This window comes from Chaetomium strumarium (assembly GCF_033439665.1).
Source record: "Chaetomium strumarium strain CBS 333.67 chromosome Unknown B0T15scaffold_5, whole genome shotgun sequence".
In the NCBI taxonomy this organism is placed as follows: domain Eukaryota; kingdom Fungi; phylum Ascomycota; class Sordariomycetes; order Sordariales; family Chaetomiaceae; genus Chaetomium; species Chaetomium strumarium.
The window spans coordinates 109,138-127,132 of NW_026944433.1; the positions used below are offsets into that span (position 1 = coordinate 109,138).

Sequence of the window (17,995 nt, forward strand, 5' to 3'; positions counted from 1 at the left end):
GGGCCCAGCATCTCTCTGCTTACTGTCGTACAGACTCAGGTCGTACTTGACTTATTACGCCGCTTCCGCGCCGCTCAGATGCGGCAGCTAGACATTCAGCGAGGCATAATAACCCGTCCATGAGGAAGTTCGAGCGAATGAATGAGAAGACTCGAGGCATTAACATGATCAAGAACCTAGGCATGTGCCCTATGCACAAAAAGAGGAGGAAGGGATGGATAATGAAACCGGCCGATGATGACCAGGACGAATGATTGATGGATTGGTTAGAACAGTGGGCTCCAGGCACAGAGTCAAGATGATTGATCCGGTGGTATCCGAACCCTGACTGGCTCGCAGTCAGCGGCTGACTGACTGTAACCCTAACCCAGACCCACTTTTGCAGGCGATATTGGCAAATAACCACCTGCCCGCCCGGCTTGGCAATGTGGTTATTCAGTAATATCCACATCCACCGCTGATCGGGGGATTTCTCGGCCTCTGATTGGTCAATTGAGCCACTTGCAAGTGCGGTCTACATCGTCAATGCCCTCTGAACACAGTGGATGACATGCAGCACTTAACCTTACATCGCATACAGGTTGCCAGATGGCTCGCCGAACGCTTCGCAAGCTAACGCCGGCGCCGGCCGCGAATCCAGCGCGGGCGCGGGCGATCCTGCCGTCCATTACAGTACTGCCAGAGCCCTCGGAACCGGAAGAACCAGGGCCCAGCAACGCGGTTACGGTGCCCACGCGCCAACGCCCCGCTATATGGAACCGGAACATCAACAACAACGCCGAGTTAGAAGCCAACCTCCACCACATACATACTACCATCCATGCCGAGCGGCCAATGACTACGAAACGGGCTTATGCGCCGAAGCAGGCGGAGTTCCAGAGCTTCTGCCGGGCCCGGGGCTTCCAAGACGGGGACACGGTTACGGAGAGCAAGCTCCTCCTATTCCTCGAAAAGGAGGTCGTATATCGCCCACTTCGAGGTCCAAGCCGGAAGCTAGTACCCGGTATGCCAGCCAGTGAGGCCCGGTTACACTGGCGGTCTGTCCGGGCCTACGTCACCGCGATCACGGACCTTTGGCAGCAACAGCGAACCCTCGGCATGAATAACCACCCGTCTCCCCGGGAGAATACAGCCCGGGAGTACGTACGGACCCTACAACGGCAACATGCAGCCCAGAGCCGGTCTATATATACCGACAAGGGCCAGGACACCCTTCTTGATGGCTACTCGGAGCCAGAGCTCCGGAAGATTGCCGAGAAACTATGGGGCCAGACTGCCGAGAGCCCGGCCAATACCGAGCAGTGTCTCCGAACATTAACGGACCTCCTGCTTAGCCACTATATGCTTGCCCGGCGCAACGACCGGCGGGCGGCCGAGATCTCGGACCTCTTCACTTTCGAATTCCCTAGCGAAGGGCCGACCCGGTGTATGCCACTGATCTTTACGACCCGTGGTGGGAAGACCAACCAACACGGCCGGCTCGAGACAGCTGGAGCGCTTCGGAGCCGGGACCCCGAGATCTGCCTTCTCGGTGCTCTTGCCTTCTACCTACTCTTTCGCTGGGATCTCTCGCCGGAGCCGTTCCCAGACTTCGGGAGCCCCCGGCAATGGTATAGCACCCGCCTGATCAAAGCCGCCGGTGCCGATCCATCTGCCGGGATCTCGTACAATACTCAACGGAGCTGGGTTAGCCGGGCTTTCGACTATGCTGGTATCGTCTCTGCAAAGAAGACCCACGCCAGGCGGAGCTCTGGGGCGAAGACGGCCGAGTTACAGGGGGTAAGCGAGGCACAGATCCGGCGTGCTAGGCGGTGGAACCCGGACCAGATGGTTGGGTGTTATCTCGATGCCCTACCCCGGAAGTTCATGCGGAGCATTGCCGGCCACCCAGCGCAGATGGGGTGCTTCAACCTACCCCGAGCTGTGCCGCCGCCGCCGGCACTCCTATCGATGATCTGGCCGGAGCTAGACCAATAGGTTAAGGGTGCCCAGAAGCCGAAAGATCTTGCCGGCACTAGTACGGTCAACCTCCTTGCCTATCTCCGTGAGGTAGTTCTCCAAGACTCGGCATTCTTGATCAACCGATACCCTGGAAGCCCAGTGTGGAACCACCCAGTCTTCCGGCACCCTGAATATCGGCCCTTCACTCGCCGGGTACTAGCCCAGGCTAACGGCAACGAGGAGCCGGACCGGCTTACACTACTTACAAAAGCGCTCCCACAATTTACGGAGCATCTATTGACGGCAGAGGCACGGCATACGGCACAACTTGCCAAGGCAACGGCCGCTTTAACTACCGAGATCGCAGGGCTGGAAGCCCGGCTTACAAGCGCTTGTACCAGCCACCTCCGGCAGACTCTCGCCGAAGCCACCCTCCAGATCCGGCTACCAGAGGCTGGGGTGGCGCCAGCACTGGCGCCAGGGCCAGGGCCAGCGTCAGTACCAGCGGTAGCTACGGTTGCAATGCCAGATGTTAAGCTTGAGCCGGTATTAGAGGACAACAACGTCGACTTCCGTATCCCTGGCGCCGAAGAGACCCCACCCGAATACCGGATGAGCCGGGCCATCAAAACTATTGAAGCCCTCTGGCAGGAATGGATGACCGGCTTGCCAGGGCAACCAGCTGTCTCGACACTTGATACGCGATGGGGAAGCCAGTGGCGGGCCGGCCGGCGATCGGAGGTCCAGTGGTACTCCCTGCGCCTCGAGGTCATCCGGGAGATCCGTCGTATAAGCAAGGCCCGGCGCATCGCCGAGATCTCGGCGATGCACGCCGTGGCGGCGGACCACCGGCAGTCGAGCCGGTCGTTGGATGCCTTCTGTAAGCAGCTCCGGGCAAGCCGCAAGCTCCGCGAAGCCGGCCAACGGGCGCCGGGGAGGGCAAGAAAGTAGATAGATTCAAGGCTAGTAAATAGAGTGTATTCTTGACCCCATTTTGGCCATGTGCACGGCGATGATCATGGTGATGCGGTATGTAGTATACCGACTTACACATAAGGGGTGGATATTGGGGAATATTGCCACCCGCTGATTATAGTGGGTCGAACCTGCGCCATTTTTGGATCAGCGGCCGGATCAGCCACTGTGGGGCGAGTGTGGTTATCCCCCTGATATGTGTGGTGCAACCACGCTCTAGGACGCACCTTCCCTGATGGCCAACCAACAGGAAGCATCGCTCCTGCCACAATAGCTTGAATGCTATGACAAAATCATTGACTAGCCGTAACCGCCGTAAAAGACGAATGGGAATTAGGTAACCTCCTCTCGTTCGACAAGGATTCGCGGAAAAGTCGAGCGGTTGAGCCCACCGTTCTAGCTTCCAACCAGTCAGGTAGGTAGTCAAGTCCAGCAGGAATACTGGCGCAACACAACCGACGTTCCGACTGGGTTGGCCGCTTATTACCTCATCAACTTCAACCTCACACCACCGCAACTACACTCCCTTCGCGCATCAGGTGCCCGCGTTCTTGCCCTGGCACCGCCACTTTCTCCGAGACTACGAAGCAGCGCTGCGGACCATCGACCTGGCCATCTCGCTGCCATACTTGGAACTGGGCGGTGGACAAACACACGCCCCAACCAGTCCGCCATCTTCGCTAATACAGCTTTCAGGGGTGGCGGCGCCAACGACGAGCCACATTGCGTGCAGACTGGCCGGTACGCTAGCTGGTCCCTCTTCCTGGGGGGTAGCCTGACCATCCCTAGCCGGACGTGAAGCACTGCCTATGCCGCATCTGGTCCGGTGGTATGAGTGTGCCGCTGCAGCGGGGACAAGGCGCCGTGGTGCCCAACGAGGTCGATATCGTGGTGAATATCACCGGAGTTCGATGTGGGGTTTGACAACCTTGGACTTGAGAAGGCGGTCGCAATCCAGGTCCATCTTCACGTCTTTTATTGTTTGCATTATATTGATATTCCAACAACCTGGTATGTTTGTGTATGACCTAATCAAGCGACAGCCTACGCGGTGCATAACCAGATGACAGCGATGCGTAGTCCGTTTCTTGCAGATAGTGCGAGTCGTACCCGTGCCCAGCCTGTCTGTGCTGGGACTGGGTGAATTTCATGACCCCTTTGCCAAAATTGGCAAGGCAGAGTACCGCCATCACGATGGTGCAAAGCGTCATGACCAGGGTAATAGCGGCGAAAGCCACAAGCATGGAGATTCTTCGCGGAAGGGTCGCTAGCTTCCAGCTCAGGAACGCAGCGGCTGCCAAATAGCCAAGCTAGAACAACAGAAAAAGTCCCCAGTTAGACAGTCACAACACGCAACAAGCCGATTCGTGGCCTTCAATCCGGGACTTACGATAACCGCAAGCGTGCCAACCTTGTTCTCCCTCAAAGCGCAGGCAACTGCGAGCCAAACCACCAGGCAAACGACGGGAAGGACGGCGATGGACAATCCAAACTCGGGATCGCCCATGTTGGCAGAAGCGTTGACCGCGTTCTGGACCAAAAAGCCCAGCAGGAAAAACACGTCGAACTTGAGGAGGGCCACGTAGGCCTGGTTTATGATTACAGTCAATCATTTTGTTAGGAGGAAGCAGGAAACCCGAGGGAGAAGGGAGAAGGGGCGAGACGCGCTCATACCTGCAGGATCAACACCCGCCGCTTCATGGGCAGATCGGCGTTGGTGACTTTATAGACAAACCAGGCGAACTCGGACCGCAGCTTGTGCGCGGCGAAGCAAAGCAACGAGGTGGCCAATGCTACCACAATCGCCACGGCTATCAAGGCTGGCTTGCTGTCCCCCCAGGCGTCGGTTCCGGGAGTCAGGAGCGGCTGGTTATCCCCAGTTCTACTGCCCGCGAGCGAGTCGAGCGATGCCTTGATATCTACCGGCTGGAAGATTGCGTAAATGAGCAGACAGAGGTTATACAGACACAGGCCGATGGCCTGGATCATGTTGCTGGAGCGCAGTGCATCGTACACCAGAAGAAGCTGGTAGACGAATCCGAAGATAAAGAGGGCAAAAAACATGGGCACCGTGTGCCCCGCACGGACCTGGACCACTGGCGGCGCAAAGCATCTCTGGACTGCGATCAGGACGTAGCTGCCATCAATGTCAGTCGGTCTTATGTGATGGGAGTCTATGGGACTCGGGAGGGTTCGGATATAACACCGGGTGGGGGGTGACTCACGCTTCAAGTGACGCTGCAACAAGACCTTGGACAACGGCAACAGACAGAAACAAGCGCGTCCATGTCGTTTCAGGGGTATACATTGTTGCTCCGGCCATACGGGAAGAGGGTGTAGCTACGGCTGTTTGGCGGCCAGTAGCGTTACTTCGTATACCAACAACAACAACAACGACGACGACGACGAAAAGGGCGGGCGCGGGAAAATTCTGAGATCAAAAAAGGAAAAGCCTTGATAAGAATTGTGTCGGTGAGTCGAAGCAGAGTTGAGGAGTGGATAGGAGTGTCCGATTTAAAAGGGTTGAGTTTCGTGAGTCCCAGACGCTGATCACACCCCCCTGGTGATAGGGCGATATACGAGACGATCCCAATGCCGCACTGTTGGGTAAGGCGGTTAACCGGATAGTCCCGGGCTGTACGAAGTAGTACGCAGAATTAGGCACTCGGCGCGCCTACGGATAGGGGTTCTCTGGGTTATAGACTGATGGGGCCAACAATTTTGGAGTGGTGCGCCCAAGGAAACCCCTACGCATGATTTTTCTGTGCTTTGTAAAGAGCCAGAGATTTTTCCAGGTCAGGCCGGCCGTCCTGCGACTTCTGGGCGGGTGGGTCAGCCAAGATGACCTGCATCAGACCCCCTGTAGCCAAGTCAACTCAACCGGCCGTTGGGATCTTAGTGATCTCTACAACTACCGGTACCGAGTAACGTGGCGCGGTCCAGACTATATGTTAATAAGGACGGCGATGACGCTGGAGATGTCGGAAGAGCAGAGATAATGAAGCGTCACCATGTGTACAAACGTAACATAGTTGTTAACGTAGGTAGGGGTGTTCTAAATTAGTAAGGCAACTAGGAGTGTACTCACTGTAGTAACTACAAATACAAGACCTCTCATCATTATCATCGACCTCACCTTTAAGTGCGCTGCCCTGCCAACAGCAATCCTATGTTTGTTCGCCCCTTTTCAGGCTGCTACTGCAGCCTACCAGCCTCGGAAGGCGTTGCGCAACGGTCATCTGGCTAGCGGTGAAGAATGGCCAAAAAGAAAAGACTTGCAGAATTGGCCCACTATTTACCAGAGATAGCCATGATTGGCATGGCACTACACATTCAAGATCCTACAGAGAGTGCCGTGTCCCGAGCGAGTCGCCTTAACAGTGGGCCGTTTTGCGCGAAAATGGGACATTATGGGACAACCGGTCCGGCCCTACGGATACATACATGATAGGACGGACCGGGCTGGAAGAAACAAAATGAGAAATCTGGCTCGAAGAATTGGAAACTGCTGATTCATGAAAAGTCTGTCACGGTTCAGCCCTGGCGCCCATCCCCACATCCCCACACCGTTAATGCCGAGCTTCTCAGCTGGGGACACGAAGCCTAAAACGCCTTGGCACGCTAACTAGCATATACATTCGATTCATGGACGTTCAGCTCAGGGTTGTTCTTCGGCAGTGGCCTTTGTTGAGGATCATAAGGCAGGGTCGGGTTACGAATCTTACGATCTACCTCCGGTGCGGCCGAGTCCAGGTCAATGTTGTGTTGGGATAGGTGTTCCGAGTCAAATGACTTCGATTTTCTACATCTAACGTTATCCGCCTCGAAGGTCAGCTCCTCCAGCTCCAATGACACATATTGCCCCATAGTTAGTACTACTTAGTACTACTACTCGTACTACTCAGTATGTGTAGCACAGTCTGCCGCCCTGGGTGTCGATAACGTCCCGGACCGTGACGTCGTCCTCAATGCCGCCCATCAGCAGCTTGTCGTCGAGGCTGACCTCCCGGGAGCCGGGCTCGCCAAAGTGCGACGCCTCGCCGTTGTACTCGGACAGCCGGGCGGGGTCCTGCTGCTGCCAGAGCCACCAGAGACGATCAACCTGCGCGTGGTGCAGAAAGAATAGGGGTTCTAAAGATTTGAAGATTTTAGCTTCTTTGTCAGCATCACCTAGTCTGGTCTGGTCTGTGGACTCCCTATGCAATCGGGATGGAGGCGTGGGGGGAGGGGAAACCGACCGTTGGGAGAGGTGGTTGGGTTCATCTCTCCTCCGAGACAGGCGTGGATGGTGCCGTGAGGGCCTGCCTCGAGCGCCCAGTGGTAGTCGGACCAGTTGCCGGTCGCCTGCACCTCGGCGATGCCGTCCGGGCCGAAGATAGCCGCCATGGTCTCGAAGGCCGCGGGCTCTGACACCTCGGGCAGGTTGCGGAAGAGGCAGTGGTTGAAGTTCACCATGGTCTTGGGGTCGATAGCGAGGTACTCGGGCCGGAGAGCAGCGAACGGGCCCGAGTCGACGCACTGCAGCGTCCGGCCATCTCCGGGGGAGGTCTCGGTTTTGTTGGGGCTTCCGTTGCCGCCGAAGCCGGTCTCGGCCGACATGACCGGGGAAAGGCGAAGCCCTGCCGTGTCAAGAGTCCAGTCCCAGTAGCTGGAGGCTTGCGTGTCAACACGGGTTTTAAGTTTCGCTGAGGGCGAGCAGGGGATCACACATACGTGCCGGGGCCTTCGTAGCCGCACTCGCGCAGCGCGTTTTCGTAGACGACGCCGAAGTACCGGTGCCACGGCAGAAAGGGAGGGCCTCCGTGGACTATTAATTGCACGACATCAGCGTCACCATTAGCGAACCCTCTCACGGGCGTGGATATACTGACTGTACTCGTTGAGCTTGAAGTGCAGATGGGGAAAGTCATCGTACAGAGGCGTGCTGAGGCCCATGCGCGAAGGCTTCGTCTTGAGGCACAGCACAGCTTTGATGTAGCTCTGCTGGTCGGCGGCCGAGAGCTGCCGCCACTCAATCCTCTTCGCGGGGCTCGTGCAGCCCTGGCGAGCCTGGTTGGCAGGAAGGGCGGCGGCCTGGCCGATGGCACCGGCGGCCATCAACATGGAAGACAGCTTCATGATGGATGAGATTGAGAGAGGTGACTGAGAAGTCTGGGGGGGCTTTACAACCGAAAAGGCGTCTGGCTTTTCCCAAGAGAGTGTACGTCAATGAGAGAAGACGATATCGGCTTGGCTATCCAGATGCTGGAAAGACGGGCAAGACACTCTCGTCTTATAGTTTCCGAGCCTCGTCTCCCAGAGTCCTCAGTCATGGCTTTTCGGATGGTTGGCCGGGGTTCCGCTTGGCGGTATACCAGGCTCAATGAACCTTACAAGTCTTTGGATCCTACGTGTAGTCCTTAATAAGTGGGTAAGGGACCGGGACCCGCTCCACAGTCCACACCTCTTGGTAGTTCACAATACGAGGCGACCTTCATGCTCGGCGATCACTACAGCTGATCTCCCGTAGGATGGAGCGATGAGCAAGCCGCCCCAGGCCCAAGCAGGAGCTCGCCAGTCGCTATTATTAGGGTCGACTGAAACTGAAGAAAAATACTGGTATGGGTTGCACCATCTCAGCAATGGCAAATCCCCGTCAGTCAAAGAATACGAGGGGTGGTTGTTTCATATCCCTTCGTCACACGCCGACTCACGCTGCCCGGTTGCTGTGCCGACATCCGCCACACGTGGGCTTCCATCCCGCTCTTCATTCACCGCTTGTACGAATCTCCTTGTGATGAAGCCGGCGGCACTACGGGTACCACGATCGTCACTCCATGTGGTGAACACAACGCTAGCAACATGAACGAGAGACTCTCTCCACTCACTGTGCCTGTGATCTGGCCGACATCCGCGTCATGAACCGCCGCACCTTGGCCCGCATCCCTGATCCCACTAAACATCCCCTGCGCTGCCTCGGCTTGACGTGCATCTACTTCCTCCCAACCTCGAACAACGCGACCAAACCCACTCTGCTGGGCGCCACGTTGCTATCGCCCGGCTCAGCAAAACGTTGGAGAATCTCCCACATTCCCCGCGGCTCACGTAGCCCATTGGGGAAAAGCGAGTTTACGCAGGGTTCCAAACGCCCACTGGCCACTGTTTGATCCAATCCCGGTTATCAACCCGGCCAAAAGACAGCCGGATGACGGTGTAGTGACTGCGGCTTTTATTACCCCGAACACCGCAGGGAGATCCAAGGAGGACATTGCCGGAAGAAAAACGATTGGCGCGTCGGGTGGGAACTAGGAACGTAGCGAAGAGGGCTAGGCAAGGAACGCAAGTTGCCATGGACTAGGTACAAGGCGTTCGTTTCCAGCAGGGCTTTCCCCCGTCGAGTGTGGCTGGCTCGCTGTCAAAACGGGTGTCTTGAAGCAGGCAGGGCGGTTGCTTGGCTGGAATTTGCAATGCTATGGCAGGTGCGCTGCTTGTATTTTGGCGTGAAGAATCTTTTTCTTTGGGGTCAAGAAAAGGCTGCAATCAAGTGGCTGGGTCTTATGGGATGCGTACCTTAGGTAGAGTAGTTGTACGCGGTTGTGGTGTGCTGTAACCATCAGCTTCTCGGTAAGGTGAGTGTCGTGCTCGTCGAGAAAAGGGAGGAGCCGATCCGACGCGTTCGCCGGCTTTGTTTCAAGCAAAGGAACGTGTTCAAACCACTGATCCATAGCGATCTCATTATTGCCATATTCCATCTGTCTATAGGGAGCATGTCGGTGACACCGGCAACCAAGGCGGTCTTATCTACAACATCGAGGCCGGTCAGGAACACCACACCTATTCACACCTGAGTACACTGGTTCCCGCTTGCAGTCGGGTGCTAGACGAGGACATTAAGAACGGTCCCACCTCACCGCACACGCTTCTGTCCTGGACCGCCGCAACGCACGCATCGAGCACTCGCCCTGATTGCGTCGCCATTGGCCCGGCTTAAGACCGGGAGGGGGAGCTCGCCAAACACGCAGACAGGTAGGTAGGCCGTGAAGTCGCGGCGGGGACATGCACGCTTTGCAGCCCGGGCTGCAGCAACCGCACTCACGTCCAAGGCGCCGCAGCTCGGCGGTCGATGTGCTTGTTACTAGGATTTTGTCTGAATCTCTTTTGGATGGAACGCCGTGGGCGGGATACGAAGCTTAAACACAGCGTAGTTAGAGCTGAGAGGAAAACGGAGAAGAAACTAGTATTGATGCAGTAAGCCTGTTATGCTGGCGGCATGTATCGTAGAGTCCCCATTGCACTTGGGCAGCGCACGTACTACTAGTAGGTACATGTATGTACGTTCACAGAACCGGCTGGGACGGACGCCATGCCTAACAACCCTGGCTCGTAGTGCCTTTCCAAAAATAGGTTATCTTATCTCGACTTCTGTGTTTCATGTTGTCCCTTAGCTCCGTTCCCCCCTTTTCGATCATCCCCCATCATGCTAAACTTATCTCCTATCTGACCGCTTATTACAGGTATGTAGGTACCTTATTAGACCGTTGCCTTCCGGACCAGCTCGGCAAAGTTGGCAATCTGGGCAGCCTTCAGGTTGACCGAGAAGCGCTGGTGCGAGTTGTGAATGCTGAAGCGGCTGGCATTGTTCGCCGGCTGCGTCGGCGGAGCGGCCGACTGCGCGTAGGCGAGCGTCACGTTGCCGGCGGGGTTGAGCTTTGTGCTGCCCCATGCGCTGACGCCCTGGGCAAGGACGCTCAGTGTCCAGTGCGTGCTGTTGGCCGTCGAGCCGGAGAGAGTGGTGTAGGTGGCACCGGTGTAAGGAGTGGGATACGTGCGGGAGCTTGTTTCGTTTATTTTTCAGGTTAATCTTTTCCGACGGCTGGATACGAATGGCCGCAACTCACCTCGCGCTCCGGCTCGACACGACGGTCTTGTCTCCATTGGCCCATGCCACTGTCAAGGGGTTGTTGACCATGACGCCCGCCCAAGCAACACCTGCCCAGCCTACGGTCTTGGGAGCCTGGATCTGCAGTAGCACATCAAAGTTCCCTACCGTTGCGTTGTCGGGAATGGCGATGCGGATGGCGATCTGCTCCGGACTCACGTACTCGGAGTAGCATATCGTCGTCGAGGCATCGCAATACTTTGCGGGAGCGGGCGGTTCACCCTGGGGCACCGGGCTGCCGAGACCAATACTCCCAAGGGTGAGCGCCACTACGGCGAAGTGGAGAGGGCCCATTGTCTGAAGAAACCTGAGGATTGGAGTCAAGGGAAACAGTCGATGAGTGGACCACGTACGGGTGGCCTAGCCGACGCAGCAGGCCATACTCGAGGGGGTCGGGGGATTTTGTGAGCCAATTTATAAACAATCCCCTTGCTTTATCCGGTTTGCTTGCTGCCGGCACTGAGTCTGGGACGGCTGAAAGCAGACGCATGGCCGTGGAAATTCGTAATTGAGCGTCTGTGAGTGGTTGTTGGCAAAACTCCAGGTTAATATATTGCAGATTTGGGCCCTGCAAGCCCCTTGCTCTTAATATAGTTTCCCTACCGAATACTACCGAGTCAAAAGGGCCGCTCGAAGAATTGCCGTATCTCCCAGGATCTCCCAGGTGGTAGTAGAGATACGCGGAATTCTCCCGCCTCCATAATAAGCGATGCCTCGCTGTGTCTGATTTAGGTAGGTTCGGGTTTAACTTCTGCCGGTAATGGCTAATAACTGCGACAATGTGATTGAACGCTATAGAGGGTTCAAGGATGGGGAGTCGGCGTGCAAGACTGGATACATCACGAAAGTGGCACCCTCGCCCTCCCAGCAACATTTCTCGAGCCAGGACAGTCGGACGCCGTTACGGCATCATACCTAGCTAGCAGAGCACCAGATTCTTCCGGTGAGGCCACTGCAGCTTGGCGAGCAAGGGAAGTCCAATTGAACTGCTGGGATCGGTGTCGGGCACCCAAACGACTGACTGACAGTGGATAAGAACAAGCAGAGCGGCACGGGACAGGTAGTGCAAAGCTCGCGCGTCTCTGACATCTGTCACGGTTGGACAGGCAGCAGCGGTGTGAGTCGTGAGAACGCTGTTGGTGATGGCGGCACTGGTGGATATAGCTCTATCGGGGCTGCTCAGACCGTGCGGAACTACTTCCGGTGTTTCGTTTCCGGATGGAACCTAAAGAACCCCAAAACTATGATCCCAAAAGATCTCACGGACTCCATCAAAAACGTAGGCACTTTGCCGGTCCAGAGGTTCCCGGCTTCGCCGCTAACAAGACAAGACAGTATATATCCTGGATCCATTGCTGAAGGAGGGTCTTGTCGCGAACGCCACTCGAGAACCGACCGATTTTTTGATGTCATTTGACCACCTGTGCAAAAAAAAGCGCTAAGTTTGCCGAAATCGAAAGGATTCTCAAGACGGCCATAGCAGACGGTTCCGGGCCCGCCGATGAGTTCGGCTACCCGCCTGACGACAAGACATGGGAGGGGATCAAGGAGCCGATCAAGAAATACGTTGTACTGTTTTGCATATAAAGGTTCCCTGTCTGCTCAGAAGGGGCTAGAACTGGTAGTTATAAGGACAAGAAACCGCCCTCTTTGGACAACAACGAAGACAAGAAGCTGTCGTTGTTGCAGGGAAGCAGAGAACGTAAATCTGGACTTGGTAGTTCACTTTCTTTTTGGATCGAATTGCTGACTCAGCAGAGCTTGGGTTATATGTTGGAAGACGTTTTCTGAGAATTAAAACGGTGGTAGGGAACGCGTATGCGCTTAGTTTTCACTATTCCGTTCACCGGCCTCCGTTTGCTATCTATACTTGGGTGTGATCCTAACATCGCCTTTAACTACAAGTTCCACTAACGCGTTGTAAATCTTATTCTTAGCCAACCAAACGCGTTTGCGGCCCTGCGGTATAGCAGCTAATCGAGCTCTGCCATCGGGCGCAATCCCGCCCTGGGACGAAACCAGGCAGTCCTGCCTCCGAAAGGGTTCGCCGGTCGAAGGTAGTCTGGTCGGGCTGTAGGTCTCGGTGAAGCCAAAAGGTTCATAACAATGCAAGTCGCAATGTCTGCACAGTAGATAAGGGCTACTGTTTGAATTGCTCACTGAGGAAGCTAGCTATCCGAATGAGTGACAGAATGGTAGAACTATATACAGCTTCCTCCCACAGGTATCCTCGTACCTGAATCTTCCTGGATCGATGGTATCGATCATCGATCCATTGATCTGTCCCGGGCTCGACTGGATCGATCCTCGATCCCGTCGATCCTGTTCTTATTAGTCCGTCCCGGGTTCTGAATGATTGGACGCGGGCCCCGCCCGCGGACCATGCACGTCGGCCCCTATTAGCCTCTGCAGGTTAATTCATGACACCTTGCCCTATATATAAGTAGGGACGGCGACCGTCTTACTCTTAATTAAGATAGTACCATTAGGAGCCCGGAGATTATAAGGCCTATATTATTATCCGACTCTAGGAGGATAGCTATTAGGGGTCTAAGGTAGAGAGTCGTATCGCTAGCGAGCATAATAGTACCTAACCCGAGATTAGAAAAGATATCAATAGCTTTAAAGGGCGCCCCGTTAATAACCTTTAACCTGACGAACTAGTTCTGTATTACTACTACCGGCATCCCTTATATATAGAAGAATAGACATAGGGTTAGTGTGACAATGGAACGCACTGACCATAATGATGATATCATTTGTATAACGTATCTTATCAGCGAGCGCCGCATATCACCGAGCGCCGCACCTTTCTACACTATATGTCACCTCTGCACTTAACACCAATTTTTTCATCAACTCAATATGCCTCCTACTTCAAATGAAGCCAGGGTAATCTTAGCCATTGAGGCTATTCAGAAGAACCCGGAACTAAATATACGCGCCGCAGCAAAGATCTATAACGTTGCCGACTGAACTATCCGCCGTCAACTTGCCGGCCGTATTGCAAGATGCGATCTTCTAGCCAACTCGCGTAAGCTCACCGATCTAGAAGAGAAGGCAATAGTACAGTATGTAATTGACCTCTCTATACGCGTATTCCCACCTAGATTGAGTGGTATAGAAGATATGGCCAACCATCTGCTACGCGAACGCGATGCGCCGCCTGTTGGCAAGCTCTAGGCGCATCGGTTTGTCAAACGCCAGCTAGAGCTCCGAACGCATTATACGTATAGATACAACTACCAGAGGGCGAAATATAAGGATCCAAAAGTCATTGGCAAGTGGTTTGCCCTTGTATAGAATGTCAAGGCCAAGTATAGTATTGTAGATAACAATATCTATAACTTCGACAAGGCTAGGTTTATAATAGGTATTATCTTTATAGGCATAGTGGTTATAACCTCAGATGGTTATAGCAAGGCAAGGCTGGCCTAGCCTGGCAACTGTAAATGGGCAATGGTAATCTAGGGAGTTAATGCCCTTGGCTAGGCTAGCTCTCTATTTATTATCTTGGCCGTACAATACTACCTCGCTAACTAGTATACTAAGTATAACCTCCCAGCCGACTGGTGTATTATAACCACCGACAATAGCTAGACTACCAATAAAGTAGGCCTAGATTGGATCAAGCACTTTGACTTCTATATAGCACCTTGTATAAAAGGCAAATACCAGTTGTTAATCCTCGATAGCTATAAAAGCCACCACTCGACCGAATTCGAGCTCTATTGCTAGCAGAACAACATTATTACACTCTATATACCTCCACATTTGTTCTACCTCCTCTAGCCACTTGATGCTAGCTGCTTTAGGCCATTGAAGCAGGTATACAGTCGCCAGATCGAGGACTTAATGCGTATATATATCAACTATATAAGCAAGCTCGAGTTCTTTTACACCTTTCGTAAGGCCTTCTTTGCCTCTATCACCGAGAGGAATATCCAGGGCGGCTTTATAGGAGCTGGCCTTATGCCGTACGATCTAGAGAGGGTGCTTTCCAAGCTGGATATAAAGCTTCGTACACCAATACCCCCAACCTCCCGGCCTAGCACTATACAACCTTAGGTGTTCCAGACACTATACAACCCTCGGGAAGCCGAATCGCAGTCAACGCTCATTAAGACTCGCATTGCCAACGATCAAAATAGCTCCCCAACTTCGATGTTGGCTGCTATAGACCAGCTTGCTAAAACTATAACGGCTGTAATGCACCAGGTGGCTGTGACGAAACCACAGGCAGTCCTGCCTCTGAAAGGGTTCGCCGGTCGAAGGTATCTGCTGGTCGGACTGTAGGTCTCGGTGAAGCCAAAAGGTTCACAACAATGCAAGTCGCAATGTCTGCACAGTAATGTAGGGCTACTTTACTGCTTGTAATTGCTCACTGAGGAAGCTAGCTATCTGAATGAGAGGCAGAATGGTAGAACTATATACAGCTTCCTCCCCTAGGTATCCCGTACCTAGATCTCTGGAACATTTGGAACAATTGTCGTTCCCATTGTTCCATCTGGAACAACGTTCCTTGGCGTTGTTCCCCAGGAACAATCGTTCTTGGCATTGTTCCTGATTTCCCTAATCCTCATTGGTTCCTTCTTCCTCGTAATGATTGGGTACGGGCGCCGCCCGTTGACCATGCAGGTCGGCCCCCACCGGCCTCTGCAGGTTAGTTCATGACACGATGCCCCCTCTCCAGGGCTGTTCGTCCCGAAAGCCCAAGTCCGTTTCAAATAGTGCCAACATCCCACGTTGCAGGTATGTCATGTTGTTCCTCCTTCTTCTTCCTTAAGAAATGCTGACAAGATGTCTGGTCGCGTGAAGAAAACGAAATCGAGAGCGAAACCGGAATCCAAAGTCAAACTTGCCGAACGCAGCGACCTTTTATCCATCATTCTTCGTACTGCGACCATGGCGAAGAGTCCTTGCTCATACTGCAAGGCTCGCGGCCTTGATTGCAAGTCTTCCGCCGACGCATCCTCCGCCTGCTACGAGTGCGTTCGCAGTCATCAGTCTTTCTGCGATGCGCAAGGCGTTACTGTACAGCAACTCCAGCGCATCGTTTCCCAACATGATAAGTTGGAATCCGAGATGGAAAAGGCGGAGGCCGAGCGCGCGGCCCTTGATGCAAAGATCAATCGCCTGCGTCTTCAGAAACGAATGTGGTTTGAGAAGATGACGCGGGCCATCTCTCGTGGTATCGATACCGTGGAAGAACTGGAGCGGGTAGAGCGTGAGGAAGCGGAGGCGCTGGCAGCGGCGGAGTCGGCTTCTGCCCCTCCTACTTCGTCAACCCCTCCTCGATTGTCGCCAAGCTTTATGCCGTTGTGGGACTCGGTATATCCTAACGTTTCCTTGGAGCCTTCTCTGATGGTGGATTTTGGGTTGGTTGGCGGTGGTCCGTCGTTCTTATCCGAGCAGGGTTCCTCTGGTGAAACGACGTCTTCCCAAGGTGGCGGTGGTTCTTGATGGTGGCCAGGTCTTGGTTGTGCCTGCCGTGCGTGTCGTGTTATAGTGTGGCTGCCTGCAGCCGTTCTTTTCCTTCCTGGGGTTCTTACCCCGATTCTTGTTGCCTGTTTCCCGACAAATGAAATGGCTCAGTGGTGCAGCTTGGTTATCACACCCGAGTGAATGCTTCTGGGAGACTATGGGTTCGAATCCCATCTGGGCTTCTTCTCCACATGGGTCGCGTTACCGCGGGGTGACGCGACCCGGCCGGAGATTTTTGTGCTTCCCTCCTGGTCGGTCTGGGTTCTGTCGGTGGAACTCCTTTAGTTTTTCCGTGCAGTTGAGGTGTTCTGCTGGTTCCCATGAATTGTCTTCTGGTCCGAAGTCGAGCCATTTGATTAGGTACTCTAGCCTTCCGTTGGCTATTCGCGAGTCCAAGATTTCCTCAACGTCCCATTCTTCTTCTTCGTCCTCGGCTTCGATGTCCTTTGCAACCCGTGCGTTCCTGGGTGCTGGTTCGAGGAGCGAGATATGGAAGACGTTGGTGCGTAGCTTCATCGTTGATGGTAGCGAAAGTCGATAGTTGGATCTCGAGATTCTTGCGTCGATTTTGAATGGTCCAATCTTTCTGAAGTCGAGCTTCTGGCTTGGCCGTTTCGTTCTCAAATTCCGGGAAATGAGGTAGACCATGTCTCCTCTCTCAAGGCGAGGTCCCTCGAGCCGATGTTTGTCGTAGTACTCCTTCATCCTGAGTCTGACGAACTCGAGTTCTTCTTTTAGCATTGCATGCAGTGCATGCATCTTCTCCGCCTTGATTTTTGCCCTGGGTACCGTGACATCTGGTCCCTGGCGTAAATCTGCTTCGTAACCAAAGTTCGCGAAGAACGGAGTGACCTTTGTTGTCTCCGTTGGCGTTGTATTGTATGCAAGCTGTGCCGCTGGCAATAGATCAACCCAGTCGTCTTGCTGGAAGTTGACGAACGTCCTGAGATATTGTTCGACGATCTGGTTGAGCCTTTCTGTCTGGCCATCTGTCTGCGGGTGGTATGCTGTTGAAAGCTTGCTTTTCGTGCCCAAACGCTTCATAAGCGCTTGCCAGAACTTTGATGCGAATTTGGTGTCTCGGTCTGTGATCCATTCTTCCGGCCACCCATGAACTGCTGCGATGTGCCGATAGATCGTATCCGCAAGTTGCTCTGCTGACCATGATTCTTTGTATGGGAAGAAGTAGCTCCACTTGGTGAGTCGATCAACCACAGTGAGGATGCTGTCATACTTCGTTCCGGTAGTCGAGTCTTTCGAAAGCGGTAGTTTGGTGATAAAGTCCATCGTCACCGAACTCCATGGTCGTTCTGCAACTGGCAATGGTTCCAAGAACCCGTATGGTTTGTGCCGTGCCGACTTGCTTCTATTGCAGAGGTCGCATTCCTGCACAACAGTCTTGACTCTGGTCCTGAGTCCTGGGAAGTCGTAGTGTTGCCGAACCTTGGCGACTGTTTTGGCGATTCCCATGTGTCCTCCGAGTTTTGACTCGTGGATTGTCCTGATTAATTCCGTTTGATCCTGTGGTGCGACGTAGGCCTTGCCGTTGTACCATAACGCTCCATCTCTCCAAGAGATGCCTGCCTTCTCGTCTGCATCGTTCTGCTTCCGGTCTTGGAAGTCTTTTCCTAGCCGTTCTTCCCTGAAGACTGCGCAGCATTCTTCAAACGGTTGCAG

At 54.1% G+C, this 17,995-nt stretch overlaps 6 protein-coding genes and 1 non-coding gene across 7 annotated transcripts; 2 read left to right on the top strand and 5 right to left on the bottom strand.

The window, feature by feature from the left end:
* Positions 1 to 2,463: 2,463 nt before the first annotated feature.
* B0T15DRAFT_494409 (transcriptional activator of glycolytic enzymes-domain-containing protein) lies at positions 2,464 to 2,892 on the top strand (the record flags this gene model as incomplete). The annotated part of the gene is made up of 1 exon (XM_062867016.1): positions 2,464 to 2,892. The coding sequence occupies one exon, from the start codon at positions 2,464 to 2,466 to the stop codon at positions 2,890 to 2,892; it is 429 nt and encodes a 142-aa protein (XP_062719690.1).
* Positions 2,893 to 3,821: 929 nt separating this feature from the next.
* Positions 3,822 to 5,385, bottom strand: B0T15DRAFT_223896 (uncharacterized protein). Its single transcript, XM_062862847.1, has 4 exons — positions 5,142 to 5,385; positions 4,589 to 5,053; positions 4,307 to 4,520; positions 3,822 to 4,226 (listed from the first exon to the last, which is right to left on the bottom strand). The coding sequence occupies exons 1-4, from the start codon at positions 5,237 to 5,239 to the stop codon at positions 3,945 to 3,947; spliced, it is 1,059 nt and encodes a 352-aa protein (XP_062719691.1). The 5' UTR covers positions 5,240 to 5,385; the 3' UTR covers positions 3,822 to 3,944.
* A 1,030-nt stretch (positions 5,386 to 6,415) lies between these two features.
* B0T15DRAFT_557322 (uncharacterized protein) lies at positions 6,416 to 8,123 on the bottom strand. The gene is made up of 4 exons (XM_062870443.1): positions 7,788 to 8,123; positions 7,630 to 7,723; positions 7,155 to 7,564; positions 6,416 to 7,047 (listed from the first exon to the last, which is right to left on the bottom strand). The coding sequence occupies exons 1-4, from the start codon at positions 8,032 to 8,034 to the stop codon at positions 6,818 to 6,820; spliced, it is 981 nt and encodes a 326-aa protein (XP_062719692.1). The 5' UTR covers positions 8,035 to 8,123; the 3' UTR covers positions 6,416 to 6,817.
* A 797-nt stretch (positions 8,124 to 8,920) lies between these two features.
* Positions 8,921 to 9,310, bottom strand: B0T15DRAFT_534952 (uncharacterized protein). Its single transcript, XM_062869469.1, has one exon. The coding sequence runs from the start codon at positions 9,244 to 9,246 to the stop codon at positions 9,025 to 9,027; it is 222 nt and encodes a 73-aa protein (XP_062719693.1). The 5' UTR covers positions 9,247 to 9,310; the 3' UTR covers positions 8,921 to 9,024.
* A 747-nt stretch (positions 9,311 to 10,057) lies between these two features.
* B0T15DRAFT_534954 (uncharacterized protein) lies at positions 10,058 to 11,434 on the bottom strand. Its single transcript, XM_062869470.1, has 2 exons — positions 10,794 to 11,434; positions 10,058 to 10,729 (listed from the first exon to the last, which is right to left on the bottom strand). Exons 1-2 carry the CDS (start codon positions 11,126 to 11,128, stop codon positions 10,426 to 10,428), a joined length of 639 nt encoding a protein of 212 aa, XP_062719694.1. The 5' UTR covers positions 11,129 to 11,434; the 3' UTR covers positions 10,058 to 10,425.
* Positions 11,435 to 11,681: 247 nt separating this feature from the next.
* B0T15DRAFT_534955 (uncharacterized protein) lies at positions 11,682 to 12,546 on the bottom strand (the record flags this gene model as incomplete). The annotated part of the gene is made up of 2 exons (XM_062869471.1): positions 12,170 to 12,546; positions 11,682 to 12,113 (listed from the first exon to the last, which is right to left on the bottom strand). A coding segment is annotated over exon 2 (170 nt), but the record flags the coding sequence as incomplete, so codon positions are not given.
* A 3,876-nt stretch (positions 12,547 to 16,422) lies between these two features.
* Positions 16,423 to 16,500, top strand: B0T15DRAFT_t150. The gene has a single exon. It is a non-coding gene; the product is annotated as a tRNA-Ser (tRNA).
* Positions 16,501 to 17,995: the final 1,495 nt, after the last annotated feature.

Excerpts from the sequence above, each read along its gene's own strand:
- B0T15DRAFT_223896 (XM_062862847.1), bottom strand. The coding sequence starts at position 5,239 with ATGGCCGGAGCAACAATGTATACCCCTGAAACGACATGGACGCGCTTG. Across the intron at positions 5,054-5,141 it reads GTTGCAGCGTCACTTGAAGC|CTACGTCCTGATCGCAGTCC; the intron begins GTGAGTCACCCC and ends CATTGATGGCAG. Across the intron at positions 4,227-4,306 it reads TTGGCACGCTTGCGGTTATC|CTTGGCTATTTGGCAGCCGC; the intron begins GTAAGTCCCGGA and ends CTGTTGTTCTAG.
- B0T15DRAFT_557322 (XM_062870443.1), bottom strand. The coding sequence starts at position 8,034 with ATGAAGCTGTCTTCCATGTTGATGGCCGCCGGTGCCATCGGCCAGGCC. Across the intron at positions 7,724-7,787 it reads CTTCAAGCTCAACGAGTACA|TCCACGGAGGCCCTCCCTTT; the intron begins GTCAGTATATCC and ends TGCAATTAATAG. Across the intron at positions 7,048-7,154 it reads CCCAACCACCTCTCCCAACG|AACCCCTATTCTTTCTGCAC; the intron begins GTCGGTTTCCCC and ends TCAAATCTTTAG.
- B0T15DRAFT_534952 (XM_062869469.1), bottom strand. The coding sequence starts at position 9,246 with ATGGCAACTTGCGTTCCTTGCCTAGCCCTCTTCGCTACGTTCCTAGTT.
- B0T15DRAFT_534954 (XM_062869470.1), bottom strand. The coding sequence starts at position 11,128 with ATGGGCCCTCTCCACTTCGCCGTAGTGGCGCTCACCCTTGGGAGTATT. Across the intron at positions 10,730-10,793 it reads GTGTCGAGCCGGAGCGCGAG|CTCCCGCACGTATCCCACTC; the intron begins GTGAGTTGCGGC and ends AAACGAAACAAG.